Source organism: Mus musculus, chromosome 8 (assembly GCF_000001635.26).
Source record: "Mus musculus strain C57BL/6J chromosome 8, GRCm38.p6 C57BL/6J".
Taxonomy (NCBI): domain Eukaryota; kingdom Metazoa; phylum Chordata; class Mammalia; order Rodentia; family Muridae; genus Mus; species Mus musculus.
The window spans coordinates 70,614,905-70,628,515 of record NC_000074.6 but is presented as its reverse complement, the minus strand read 5'-3'; the positions used below and the strand labels follow the sequence as shown (position 1 = coordinate 70,628,515).

The 13,611-nt window shown below is 50.8% G+C and overlaps 1 protein-coding gene across 1 annotated transcript; it reads right to left on the bottom strand.

Annotated features, from left to right (window-relative positions):
* Positions 1–7,665: 7,665 nt before the first annotated feature.
* Positions 7,666–11,672, bottom strand: Lrrc25 (leucine rich repeat containing 25). Its single transcript, NM_153074.3, has 3 exons — positions 11,490–11,672; positions 10,152–10,954; positions 7,666–7,952 (listed from the first exon to the last, which is right to left on the bottom strand). The coding sequence occupies exons 2-3, from the start codon at positions 10,943–10,945 to the stop codon at positions 7,853–7,855; spliced, it is 894 nt and encodes a 297-aa protein (NP_694714.1). The 5' UTR covers positions 10,946–10,954; positions 11,490–11,672; the 3' UTR covers positions 7,666–7,852.
* Between the last annotated feature and the right edge of the window lie 1,939 nt (positions 11,673–13,611).

Sequence of the window (13,611 nt, the reverse complement as noted above, 5' to 3'; positions counted from 1 at the left end):
GAACAGCCCAGGCTACACAGAGAGACCCTGCCTAGTAGAAATTGCTCACAGGTGTGTGTGTGTGTCCTCCAGTTTTGAGTTTAACTCCAGGTTCTGTCAAGGTGACAACCTGGAGTCACCACAGCACTGAAGGGGCCTTAAGTGTACTCTGTCTGGTGAGCAGTGGTCCCTGGTGGGAAGGACAGAAGGGAAGGAAAAGGGACATACAGAGAGGCAGGAAGAGCCACACAGGATGGAGTCTCAGACCCAGGATCTGGAACCAGGGAGTCTTGGGGGTGGCAGGAGGAATGGATGAAAAGACAGCGTTGTGACCTGTTGGAGCATCAGGAGAAGAAGGGAGAAAAGGGGAAAGGAATGAGATGAGGGGAAGGGAAGGGGAAAGAGCCCTGGGAGCTGAGGATGTCACTGAGGCCTTGTGGAAAGGTGGGCTGTGAGAGGAAGCCTGGTAAGGTTGAGCTAAGGTTAGAAACCCCCATGACCCTGCATGGATGGTAGGTAGTTTGCCTGTTTCTGGGCACCAAGGTTCCTGTCACGTGGCTACAGCCCCCCAAAGTCCCCCTCGTAGAGTGGTTTGTGGCCATCAGTCATGTAAGACCAGCACCCCAAGTCCCTCACATGTAGATTAAGGTATCCCCAAACTCTCAGACCAATCCAATGGAAAGTACCTGCTGTCAGACCCTGACCCACCCCAAAACTGTATATAAGAATCCTATCCGGGGGCTGGTGAGATGGCTCAGTGGCTAAGAGCACCCGACTGCTCTTCCGAAGGTCCGAAGTTCAAATCCCAGCAACCACATGGTGGCTCACAACCACCCGTAATGAGATCTGATGCCCTCTTCTGGTGTGTCTGAAGACAGCTACAGTGTACTTACATATAATAAATAAATAAATCTTTAAAAAAAAAAAAAAAGAATCCTATCTGGGCTGGTGAGATGGCTCAGTGGGTAAGAGCACCCGACTGCTCTTCCGAAGGTCCGGAGTTCAAATCCCAGCAACCACATGGTGGCTCACAACCATCGGTAATGAGATCTGACTCCCTCTTCTGGAGTGTCTGAAGACAGCTACAGTGTACTTACATATAATCAATAAATAAATCTTTAAAAAAAAAAAAAGAATCCTATCCAGAAGGAATAAAGAATTTCTTATGAGAGCTTCTCTCTTAAGAGCTGTAACTGCTCAGGGAAGGAAACTGCTCTCCTGAAGCCCCCTGCACCCCTCGATGACTCAGACTGACCTGACTCAGTGGAGAGTGACCTATGCAGCATTTTGGAGCAGCAGAAGTGGCAGCGGCAGAAACAGAGGTGGAGGCAGTTGCAGCAGCCTCCTGGCCAGAGCTCTCTGGTGTTGGCCCAAGGTCCCTCTGGCCTCTGTCTAAATCCTGACAGCCCGCAACGGGTGTTGGCAAAGACTCTCTATCTAACTTCTCCTTAAAACAAAAGAAAACCTGGTAACGCAACAGTCACTTAAGATCCACAGGGCGACTGACTGCCAGATATCAAATCTACCGGAAGGCTTAGCGTTTGGACCTCTGTGGAATTCTCCAAATCCAATAAATAGGCCAAGGGAACGTTCCCATTGGACAAAGAGTTTCTCCTCTTTTCCGTCACAGGCCACTCTCAGTCACATATAAAAACTCACCCCAGGCCAGGGAGACATGTGCCCTACTAAAACACCACGGAATAAAGATAGCCAAAAACAAGCCTCCTGGTTTTAGGGGGGAGTCCTTCAGATAGCGCCATGCATGGCCAATGACAATATTTATAGCCCAGTCTCATGGATCAAAGTAGCTTCTCTCATCAAAAACAGATAAACCGGCCGGGTGGTTTTGGCGCACGTCTTTAATCCCAGCACTGGGGAGGCAGAGGCAGGTGGATTTCTGAGTTCGAGGCCAGCCTGGTCTACAGAGTGCTACTCAGGAGTCTGAACTGGAAACCCCAAACACTTGAGCATTCCCTGTTATCATCAACCCCAGGTGAGCTAAACTGTTCAACTGGTACCCATTCCAAGCCTCAGACTTACAAGAACGCAGGCAGTGAAGGAAGATGGCATCCACACATCCTGAACAAAATCTCTCTTACAGACCCGTTCTTCCCTGCCTGGCCTCATGTTTTTGGAGTGGGAGGCCTTATTTCAAGATGAACGCCATCAACAAGTTGGGCAAAATAGGGAAGAAGCGACAGACACCCCACGGGGTTTTAAGGAACTCTTTGGCCAGGAAGCCTTTTCCACTGGAGCACAGCAGGCAACTCAAGAGCAGGATACTATGAGCAGGTCTGCCTCTGCAACCCAAGCTTGGGCAGGCTCACCCCACCCTCAGGGTCACAAGACCCCAACTCTCTCCATCCAAAGCCCGGAGAACCCCTATCTGATTTTATTCTCAGAACTAGAATGAGCCTAGAAAGAAAAAAATCCCAGCCCCACAGCCAGAGACCTCCTTCTTAAAACCATAGTATAGAGCCAGGCAGTGGTGGCACACACCTTTAATCCCAGCACTTGGGAGGCAAAGGCAGGTGGATTTCTGAGTTCAAGGCCAACCTGGTCTACAGAGTGAGTTCCAGGACAGCCAGAGCTACACAGAGAAACCCTGTCTCGAAAAACCAAAAAAAACAAAAACAAAAACAAAAACAAAAACAAAAACAAAAACAAAAACAAAAACAAAAACAAAACAAAACCCCAAAAATCCAAACCATCGTATGGGAAGGTATGACCTCTGAATCCAGACTTGCTTGCTCTCCGGGAGGAGCATCACGATAGCTGGATCGTGGCAACCAAAGATATAGGAGCCGTAGCATATCAGGTTACATCCGTGGCTCAGGCATTTGTAGCAGCAGTAAAAACAGAAGGAATCTGCTTCAAATGTGGAGAGGCAGGACAATGGAGGGATGAATGCCCACAAAACTCTCTCCCTATAAAAGATCCTAATCCCCCTAAGAAAATTTGTCCCCACTGCAGAAAAGGTTTTCACTGGAAGAGATACTGTTACCGATGTATTTGAGAAGGATGGTAAGCCACTGGAGCCTTTAAACTTTGGATGGGACAGACAGCCCTCAGTAAGACTTATGTCTTATTGATACTGGAGCAGACAGGACAATTTTAAGACAGCAAGAGAGCCCATAAGACTGGCAACTGATCCCTGGTCCCCAGCTCCTCGGCATAGGAGGTACCTCTCCCGCATTCACCACCAGACAGGCATACAAGTGACCCGGATGAGGCTACCGACCTCATACGCCCCCTGGTGGCTCAAGTAGCCACCAATCTTCTAGGGAGAGCTATTTTACAAGCCTTCAAGGTAGTTCTTACCACCCAACCAGAAAGAGACCACATCAAGATGGAGAACATTACCTATAAAGAAAGTAATACCCAAGGAAACCCTAAAAACCCTCCTCCAAATCACCCCTAATTCTAGGGGCCACCGTTAGATTTAATACTCCCTGCCTTGGATGGTTCACCAATGAAGCCATCTGGGTCCCACAATGGCCTCTATCAAGGGAGAAACTGAGAGCCCTCACCCAGCTGGTAGAGAAACAGCTCCTGCTATAACACATCTACCCCTCCTGCAGTGCATGGAATACCCCTGTCTTCACTATAAAAAGCACCTCAGGGGGATGGAGATTATTACAAGGTCTGAGGGCAATTAACAAAACCTTGTGAGTCTGGGCTTCCCACATCTCAACCATGTCCCCCTGTTAGCAATAGACATAAAGGACTGCTGTTTTTCTATCCCCATCCACACCCAAGACTGTGAACGCTTTGCATTCTCAGTACCCCCCATTAACAACTCTGGTCCACCTCACAATATAAATGGACTGTCTTCCCGCAGGGAATCGCTAACAGTTTGTCAGGAGGCTGCAGCCACTGCATTGAAACCCTACTTAGACAAAGGACTCAATATATATGGATGACATATTAGTATCCGGAGACTACAAGAACACTGTCCCCAGAGGTAATCCAAGCTCTAAGTTCTGTCAATGCAGCCCTAAAAGATTTGGCTCTTGCTAGGTATGACCCAACAAAACCTATACAGCTCCTCATCTCCTTCCCTACACTTGTGGGAGTCCTTTACCAACCTTGGGGGGTGCTGGAATGGCTTCACACCCTGATGGGTGGCACACCCCAAATTTTAAATGAGATAGATGCGCTTATCAGCATGATTAAAAATGGCAGGAATAGAGCCCTGCAAACCCTAGGGAAAGAACCTGACATTCTTGTCATCCCCTTCTCCCTCGCTGACATTCAGTGGCTAATCAAAAAATCACTCCCACTTTGCTGTCAGCTTAATAGGATTCCCAGGACAAACTGACAACCATTATCCTAATGAGAAATGGGCCTCTGCCCTCCCTCTGTTGTGATAGCTGCCCCCCAAACTATTTTCAAAAGGGCCCATAGCAGGAGCCCCCTCAATATTTACTGATGGGGGAAAGAGGAGCTGCAGCAGTAATATACTACTTCCCTGAGGATGAACCCCCATCCTCCGATTTAAAGAGCTATCCAGTCACTCCCCCCAATATAAAAATTATGTATGTATGTATGTATGTATGTATGTATGTATGTATGTAGATAGGAGAGTCTCTTTCCTGTAGGAGGGTGGACTGTGTGAGTAGAGGGGAAAGTGGGTTGGTGTCCAGTTTGACAAAGGATCTGGACAACCAGGGAGCAAATCGACAGCATATACACTGTCTGAAAAGAAGGGGCCCTTGACTTCTTTTAGAGCTAGACAGATGGCATATATAGTTCTTTATATTGGGTGGGGCAGTGGTGGCACATGCCTTTAATTCCAGCACTCGGGAGCCAGAGGCAGGTGGATTTCTGAGTTTGAGACCAACTAGGTCTACAGAGTGAGTTCCAGGACAGCCAGGGCTACACAGAGAAACCCTGTCTCAAAAACAAAACAAAACAAAACAAAACAAAACCAACCAACCAAAAACAAACAAACAAACAAACAAACAAACAAACAGAAAAACAAAAAACGCTGATAATGGCCTGGCCCTCACTAGCTCTCAGTTCAAAACCTTCTGCACACACTGGGAAATTGCCCATCACATGGGAATTCCCCACAACCCTCAGGGCCAAGGAATAATTGAAAGAACAGATCAAATCCTAAAAGCCTAACTTCTAAAACAAAAGACAACAACCTACCCCTTTAATGTACAATTAATGATGGCTCTGACTACCCTAAACATATTTATCATCTACAAAAACTCCTATCTCCCTCCATTGGCACACACCAAAAGTAACCCCCTCATCCTAGTACGATGACGAGATCCTTTGCATGGAATCCTCCTTACAACAGGGATGGGTTTCTCTTGTGTTTTTCCACAGGACCAGCCTAAGCCTATCAGGGTTCCAACTGAGAAGATGGCCTGCCTCTTGATGGCAGATCAAGGACAGAAGAGGAGGGGGCAGAGGAAACACCACACCCAGAAGGACAACAAGATCTCCTGGAAGGACACCCAGGACCTGGTGACTGCTGCCCAGGCCATGTGCCCTCCACAAACCCCCCTCTCCTCTATTCTCTTGGCTGTTTTTGTCATTCTTCATGCTAGCTCTGCTACTACCCAGCTTCTCCCTAGCCTTCCCAACACCAACTACTGGAGATACACCCAGTAGCTGACCTGCACATCTCCCGTGAGCTTGTTCCTGCCTCCAAATCAGCCTTTACCCATGCTAATATTATCCAACAGGAAAATCAGTCTCAGAAGGAGCTGTGAGCTACCCTCTCCTGGCTACAGTACATCCAATACACAGCCCACCTCCTTCCCTTAACAACCCACCCCAACTTCTCCCAATGCTTTTTCTGTGCTTCTCTCTCCCGACCATTATTAGCAGCTATTCCCATTAACATTTCCCTTCACAGCCTCCATGGAACGCTACCCACGAGGAAAACACAGGACGTTCCTCTCTTTAATTTACCCCACCCCCTTTGCCTTGTAGGACCCTCCTCAAAACCCATCTTACATGTGCCTGTGATATCACTATCACCAAATCCATATGTGTTAACCCTCCTGCCCTCCTCTGGTGCAAAGGCACCACAGGTGCCTGTATTAACCCCCATTTTCAAGGCTCCTGCACTCCCGTGATAATTAACCTCCAGGTTTATCTCTATGAACCTGAAGAACTCGCCTTGCAGATGGGAGAAAGCCAAAAGAAGAGAGAGATCTTCATCCCTCTGCTCATTGGACCAGGCCTTGCTGCCTCACTGGGTGCAACAGGAACGGCTGGAGCAGCCCTCATTCAAACACAACATCTGGCCAGTGACTTCCAAGACAAGCTTGACCAGGCAATGGCTTCCACTACAGACAGCCTTGAGTCTCTTCAAGGTCAGATAACCTCCTTAGCAGGTTATCTCCAAAACCAGAGAGCCCTGAACTTACTGACTGCTGAACAGGGAGGGACTTGCGTTTTGCTGGGGGAGAAATGTTGCTTTTATGTCAATGAATCTGGGCTGGTAGAACAAGATGTGCAAATGCTCAAAGAACTCAGAGGGAACTTCAGGGCATGCTATACTCCCAACACCCCTGCCCCTTGGTATTCTAACCCCTTGGTATCCTGGGTTCTTCCTCTCCTTGTCCCGCTACTAGCCATTGGAACCTTGCTTCTCTTGGCACCCTATCTCATTCAGTATCTAAAGCAGCAGTTGAGTAGCATTGCAAAAATCACTACCAATCAGGTCTTGGTTCAGTATCAAGCTGTTCCCGACATAGGAGACAGTTATTCTGATGAGAGGGAATTGTGGGGAGGTGGGCTGTGAGAGGAAGCCTGGTAAGGTTGAGCTAAGATTTGAAGTCTGGGGGACCTTGAAGGGACGGTAGGAAGACTTACCTGCTCCGGAAACCAGGCTCCTGTCACATAGCTACAGCCCCTCATACAGAGGTCTGTGACCATCAGTCATGTAGGGGCAGCACCCTAAGTCCTCCCACATGCAGACAAGGTATCCCCAAGCTCTCAGACCAAGCCAATAGGAAGTATCTACTGTCAGACCCTGACCCACCCCAAAACTGTATTTAAGAAGTCCATTCAGAAGCCGGGCATGGTGGCGCACACCTTTAATCCCAGCACTTGGGAGGCACAGGCAGGCAGATTTCTGAGTTCGAGGCCAGCCTGGTCTACAGAGTGAGTTTCAGGACAGCCAGGGCTATACAGAGAAACCCTGTCTCGAAACAACAACAACAAGTCCATCCAGGAGGAATAAATGTGTGTGAGAATTACTCACTGAGAGTTTCTGTCATAAGACCTGTAACACTGCCGCTTAGGGAAGAGATCTGCCGCCAGAAGCAGCTCTTCAGCACCACCCCAAGCTCCCCTCTCCCCCCAGCTGCTGGCTAGTCAGCCTTCTACCAGCTCAGCCCCTCGCCCCCCCCCCCCCCAGCACAGAGCGACCCGTGCAGGTCTTGGAGCAACAGAAGGGACAGCGGCAGGGACCGAGGTGGAGGCAGCTGCAGCAGCAGAGGCGACTCTCCCTCCCTGCTCCGGTTCTCTCCCTTTCGCCTGAACCCTCGCATCTGGCTGGGCCAGAGATCTCCGTGGGAAGCCTCTGAGCGAGGGCCCACAAGGCCCTGTATGGATCTCAACAGCCGCTGGGTGCCAGGCAAGCAGAGGAGACAGAGTGCAGAACCGAGAGTTCTGATGGAGTTCGGACTCTCCGGAAACCACCGGTCAGTCCTGCGTAGAGTCAGCTGCTCCCAGAGCTTTTATTGAGCATCACATGCATGCACACTGACCGGAGGGTTGTTTCTGACCCTCCTTCTGCTTTGGGGGTGGGGGGGTGGGGTGTCCTCTACCCCCTGTGATGTTGAGCGTGCTGGATCCTGGGGGCTGTCGGAGGCTGGTTCAGCGCCAGGAGACCACACTCTCCTCATCGCCCCAGGGACTCCAGGTTGCAATAGACGGGCTGAGAGTCCTGGTCGACACTCCTGTAGTTCATGTAGCAGTCACTGTCCCCAGAAGGGCTGTTTCTGTGGAGGAAGATGGACATCAGAGGCGGGTGACTGAGGCAGGAGGCAGCCAGGGTTGGGCCTGTCTGTCTGTTCCTTCTTCCTGAGACAGGGTCTCACCAGCTAGCCCAGGCTGGCCTGGCTCTCACAGTTCTATGCTCCTGCTCTGCTCCTACCCGTTTTCCAACTCAGTGTGTGACTCCCACTCTTCTGAAAGTTACTGATTCAGCATCATTAAAAATAAGTGTGGGGCTGGTGAGATGGCTCAGTGGGTTAGAGCACCCGACTGCTCTTCCGAAGGTCCAGAGTTCAAATCCCAGCAACCACATGGTGGCTCACAACCATCCGTAACGAGATCTGACTCCCTCTTCTGGAGTGTCTGAAGACAGCTACAATGTACTTACATATAATAAATAAATAAATCTTAAAAAAAAGATTACTTTATAAAAAATAAATAAATAAAAAATAAGTGTGAGCGGGCATGGTGGTGCATGCCTTGAATCCCAGCACTCAGGATGTAGAGGCAGGCAGATTTCTGAGTTCGAGGCCAGCCTGGTCTATAGAGTGAGTTCCAGGACAGCCAGGACTACAGAGAGAAACCCTGTCTCGAAAAACAAAACAAAACAAGAAAAAAGTGTGGAAAACACACACCTGATTTGACTTGTATATGTGCACTCGTGTAGGCATATGCGTGTGTGTTTGTGCATGTGTGTGTCTGCATGTGTGTGAGCATGTGTGTTGTCTGTGTATGTGCATGTATGCTTCGTGCATTTACATGTGTGCATGTATTTGTGTGTGTGTGCGTGTGTGTGCATGTGAGTGAATATGTGTGTCTGTGCTTGCGTGTGCATGTGAGTGTGAGTCCGTATGTGCATGTATAGTTTCTGCATGTATGTGTGTCTGTGCATCCACGCTCGCTGTTGCCTGTGTGCACATGTGCCCTGATATCTTCTCTCCAGTTCCAGAACCCAGCTTCTTGTGCTTGTGTTTGTGTGTTTGTTTTTGTTTTGGTTTTTTGTTTTTTTTTTTGGTTTTTCGAGACAGGGTTTCTTTCTCTGTATAGCCCTGGTTGTCCTGGAACTCACTCTGTAGACCAGGCTGGCCTTGAACTCAGAAAGCCAACTGCCTCTTCGGCCTCCTGAGTGCTGGGATTCAAGGCGTGCGCCACCACGCCTGGCTCGTGTGTTTGAGACAGGGTCTCATGTAGCCCAGGCTATTCCTGAACTCAGATTTTACATGCCCACCCCAACTGGTCTGGATGGCAGGGAGGGGATGTCTGGGTGAGCACTCCAGCCTGGACACAGCCCACCCGGAGTTTACTTTTAACTTTTTTCATTATCTTTTGCCTGAGAAGGCAGAGGGTGTGACCGGCTCCGCTGAACCCTGTGTGAGTTCGAGGAAGGGAACCGTCCTCCAACTGTCCTCCGGAAGTTCAGAAAGGCCTAGGGCGGGGCCAGTGAGGCCAGGGCGGGGCCAGTGAGGCCTAGGGCGGGGCCATCTCTCCAGTCCCCTGACAGATTGGCTCAGCCTATGTTGGTGACCTTCCCCATCCCCCTCCATGAGTCACTTCCCCTTTCTCAATATTTGCATCTCATTTCCATACATCATTTCTTCTCAGCAACCAAGATACCCAAATCCCCTACCTCAGCTTCCAGCCCAACTTCTCTTTTTCCCTGGTGGGTCACCCTCCACAGGCAACTCACAAATTTCTCAACTCTCTCTCTCCCCTGCACCCCCCCCCCCCGCTGGGAAGTGGGAAGGTAGGTGGGGACAACAGCCTAACAGCCTTACTCATTTTATCCAGTCCTCACCTGCTGTGCATCCTACAAGCCACAGGGAGATTCCATTGATGTCCCTATAGCATGGGGACACAGACATCCACGAAGTCAGGAGCCCGGGCTGCTGACCTTTCACCAAGCCCTAGTTGACCTGGAGCCTGGCTTCCTCCAGAGGTATGAGCTGGGTTTACAGCTCACAACGTGGGGACTGGCCCCTTGGAAACTTTCCAAACTCTTACCCCAACCCCTAAAGGGGAGGGGAGGCCTGCAGCCCTCATCTGAACATATGAAGCCACTTGGCCACACAGCCTGCACAAGGCCCAGCTGACAGTCTCAGGCCAACTGCTGAGTAGCTGGTAATTCCGCTGACTCTGACGGGGCATGCCTCTGTCCTGCTAAAGCAGTCCTTGTTCACTGTGGGCAGGGATCTATGGTCACTCACCTGGCTGCAGACCATGAGCAGTCCTCGGCCGGCTGGCCAATAAAGACATTCTCATAATCCATTGTGAACCTGCTGGGTGGTGAGTCTGGGGCCTTGGGGCCAGGTCGCCGGCTGCTGTACCTTGGCAGGAAATCTGTCACTGGTTTGGGGATATCGTGTGGGGACATCTGGGCTTTGCTGAGGCTGTGCTCACTGGCTCTGCGGCGGCGGCGAAGAAGTCTCCAGGCCAGCACAGATCCACTGACAGCCACAGCCAGGGAGATAGTCCCAGCAACAAGGGCTCCAATGGTCCCCGGGCCCCAGCTGGGGGGACAGCTGACCTGAAGGAAGGTGGAGAGGTTCCTTGGAGCTTCGGTGGCTGGGTGTAGACACAGTAGCTGCTGCTGCCCGGAGCAGTTCTGGCGGAGAGCATACCAGGAGGCCAGCCCACAGCTGCAGTCTGCCTTGAGCTCCAGGTCACAGCGCAAGGCCAGGGACCTGTCCACACTGTCCAGCTGGTTGTGGGTGACAATCAGGGTCTGCAGCTTTTCCAGCTTGTCGAAGAAAGCCCCAGGGAGCACCTGCAGGCCATTCTTAGACAGGTCCAGGACTTGAGCATGGCTGGCCTGCAAGGGGCTCCTTGGCAGGGACAGGCCAAGGCCACTGAAATTGAGGCAGGTGCCATTAAATGTCTGAGTCCAGTCTACCCTGCTCGGGTGAACCATGCAGGTGAGATCTTGACTTCCTGACTTGTGAAGCAGGGCCAACAGCATCAGGAGACATAACCACAGCAACCTAGTTCTGATGCTTCCCATCCCAGCAACCTGTGTGGTAACACCTAAGTTAAACACTGGTTTGGTTTTGTTTTAAATACAGATTAATAATTCAAACCATGTAGTGGCTCGTGCCTTTAATCCCAGTACTCGTCTGGCAGAGGCAGGTGGATCTCTGCGAGTTCGAGGCTAGCCGGGTCTACTTAGTGAGACCCAATAAAACCCAAATAAAGCACCCCAACCAGTTAAGGCTTTTCTGACATGGAAGCCCATGGCCCCTGGCTGGCCACCTTTCTCTGGGTTTCCCTGGTTCCTGGGCCTCCAAATGCTGGTCTGTGAAATGGGTGCATCCTGCACCTGCCCACCACAAGACTAGACTATCCCACCCCCACACACACCTGCCCAGGCTTTGCATCTCTGCAGCACCTCTCACTGGCCAAGACACAACCACACAACCGTATGCAAACGAGTTGTTGTCCTGGAAACCTCCTAGCCCGATCCTGGCCATCTTTCCTGCAGACCCTGCTATTATTCTACATTGCCCAATCCGCGAGTGAGCTGGACGCGACGTTGCCTTGAGTCTCACCTCCTGGCCTTCGTGATGTCTCGTAAGCCTCAGGGTCCTAGGGTCTGGGTTGGGGTTCACAGCTCCTGGTGCTTTCCACCTGTTAATCCACGCCTGCGGGAAGACGGGAAGACGAGTAGGTGTAGGAGTGGAGGGGACAGCAGAGAGCCCTCTGCCAGCCTCAGGCTCTCACGAGAGGAGGAGGGGCCTTACTGTCCCACTTCTCTCTTGCTGTGACCTCACCCTGAGCTCCTTGGCCCGCAGCTTCCCCTCCACCCGCTTCCTGATCTTTGCTGGGCTCTGCAAATATTCACTCAATGAACAATCACTTAAAGTGCCTCAGCTCTGGGCAGGTACTCGGGGGACATCTGGTCCTGGAAAAGGTCAGAACTGGACAGTGATCAGAGGTCCGATCCCCACCCCCACGCCCCGCCCCAAATAGAGGCAGGACAGGAAAAAGGGACAGAATTCCACAAGGTATCTAAGAAGAGATAGCTAGCAACACATAGCTAGGAGTTGTCAAGGAGTCTTAAAACCTGTCCCTAGGGCTGCAGCGATGGCTTAGCGGTTAAGAGCATCGACTACTCTTCTGAAGGTCCTGTGTTCAAATCCCAGCAACCACATGGTGGCTCACAACCATCTGTAAGGAGATCTGATGTCCTCTTCTGGAATGTCTGAAGACATCTACAGTGTACTTACATATAATAAATAAATCTTTAAAAAACAAACAAACAAACAAACAAACAAAAACTGTCCTTACTTCTCCAAGCTCCTAACCCTCACAGGTGCTTCGTGGAAGTTTCTGCAGCAGGCTATTGGAAAGGGGCTGTAGGGACCAGCTAGGGGAGGGCACATAGCTGATAAGTGCCTGGCAGGCAGCAGGAGCTAAGACCCTGAGGCCCAAGGAGCAGCTGGGTAAGAGGAAGCTGAAGGGGGAACTAGAAGTGTGGGCCTCACTCTCACACTGGTGGAAATGGGTAATCCAGAGCCAGCAAGTCCCGGGGCCAGTGGAAACCAGGCTGGAGTATGCTCAGGGGAAGGGAGGAGGTTGGGGGTATGAAGACCGAATCTGTATTCCTGAGGCAGAGAGACATGCCAGGCTATCAGAAAGAACCCCACCCAGGGAGAGACTGTCCTAGAAGAGAAAGTGGCTAGGCTGTGTGAGGTCATAGGGTCGGGTGACCAGCTCTGTCCTTGACCCCCTTGGGGACGATACCTATGTAGAGGCTCCATGTGGCAAGGCTGACAGGGTCGTGGGATACAGGAACCCTAGCACTTGGGGGCCTGGCCTATGCTGGTAGCTGGGTTTGTGTGTGTTCCCTGACCCTGGTGAGGCCTTTGTTTTGTTTTGTTTTGTTTTGTTTTGTTTGTTTGTTTTTTGTTTTTTCAAGACAGGGTTTCTCTGTGTAGTCCTGGCTATCTTGGAACTCACTCTATAGACCAGGCTAGCCTTGAACTCAGAAACATGCCTGCCTCTGCCTCCCAAGTGCTGGGATTAAAGGCGTGCGCCACCACCGCCTGGCTTGGTGAGACCTTCTTGGGGCTGTAGATTGTGCTCAGCAATTGAGGGAGCTCAGACACAGCCCAGCTGTGAGCCTGGGGTTTGGGTCCCACACGAGCAGCCCAAGTGTCTGTGACATGACATCCCATGTGGATGACCCTGAGCAACAGCTGTCAGACCCGACGACGACATGAGCTTTAGCAGCTTCCACCCGCTCATGACACTGGGGCTCAGGGGCTCATTTTTAGGGTGTGGAATATTCTGGAAGCAGAGATGGCAGGTAGGACAGAGGACAGCTGACAAGAGACTATTCTCTCCCTCCTCCATGTGGTCAGAGGCTGACCTCAGACTGTCAGGCACAGTGGCAAGCGCCAGTCTACAAAAATCTTTGAATGAAAGCCACAGAAGCCAGAAGTGCCCTCAGCCACAACCATATATGCTCAAAGACACCTCAAAATATCCAATGATTCTTAGAGACACCCCTGAGACCCTCAAAGATATTGAGAGACCTCCAATGTCTCCAAAGTGCCAGTGACACACACACAAAACTCCCAAGATCCCTAGACAGCTCTCAGTACCAAAGTCCCCAATATATTACACCCCACAATTGAGCTCTGCTGTCCTAATGCTCCCGTGCTGAAA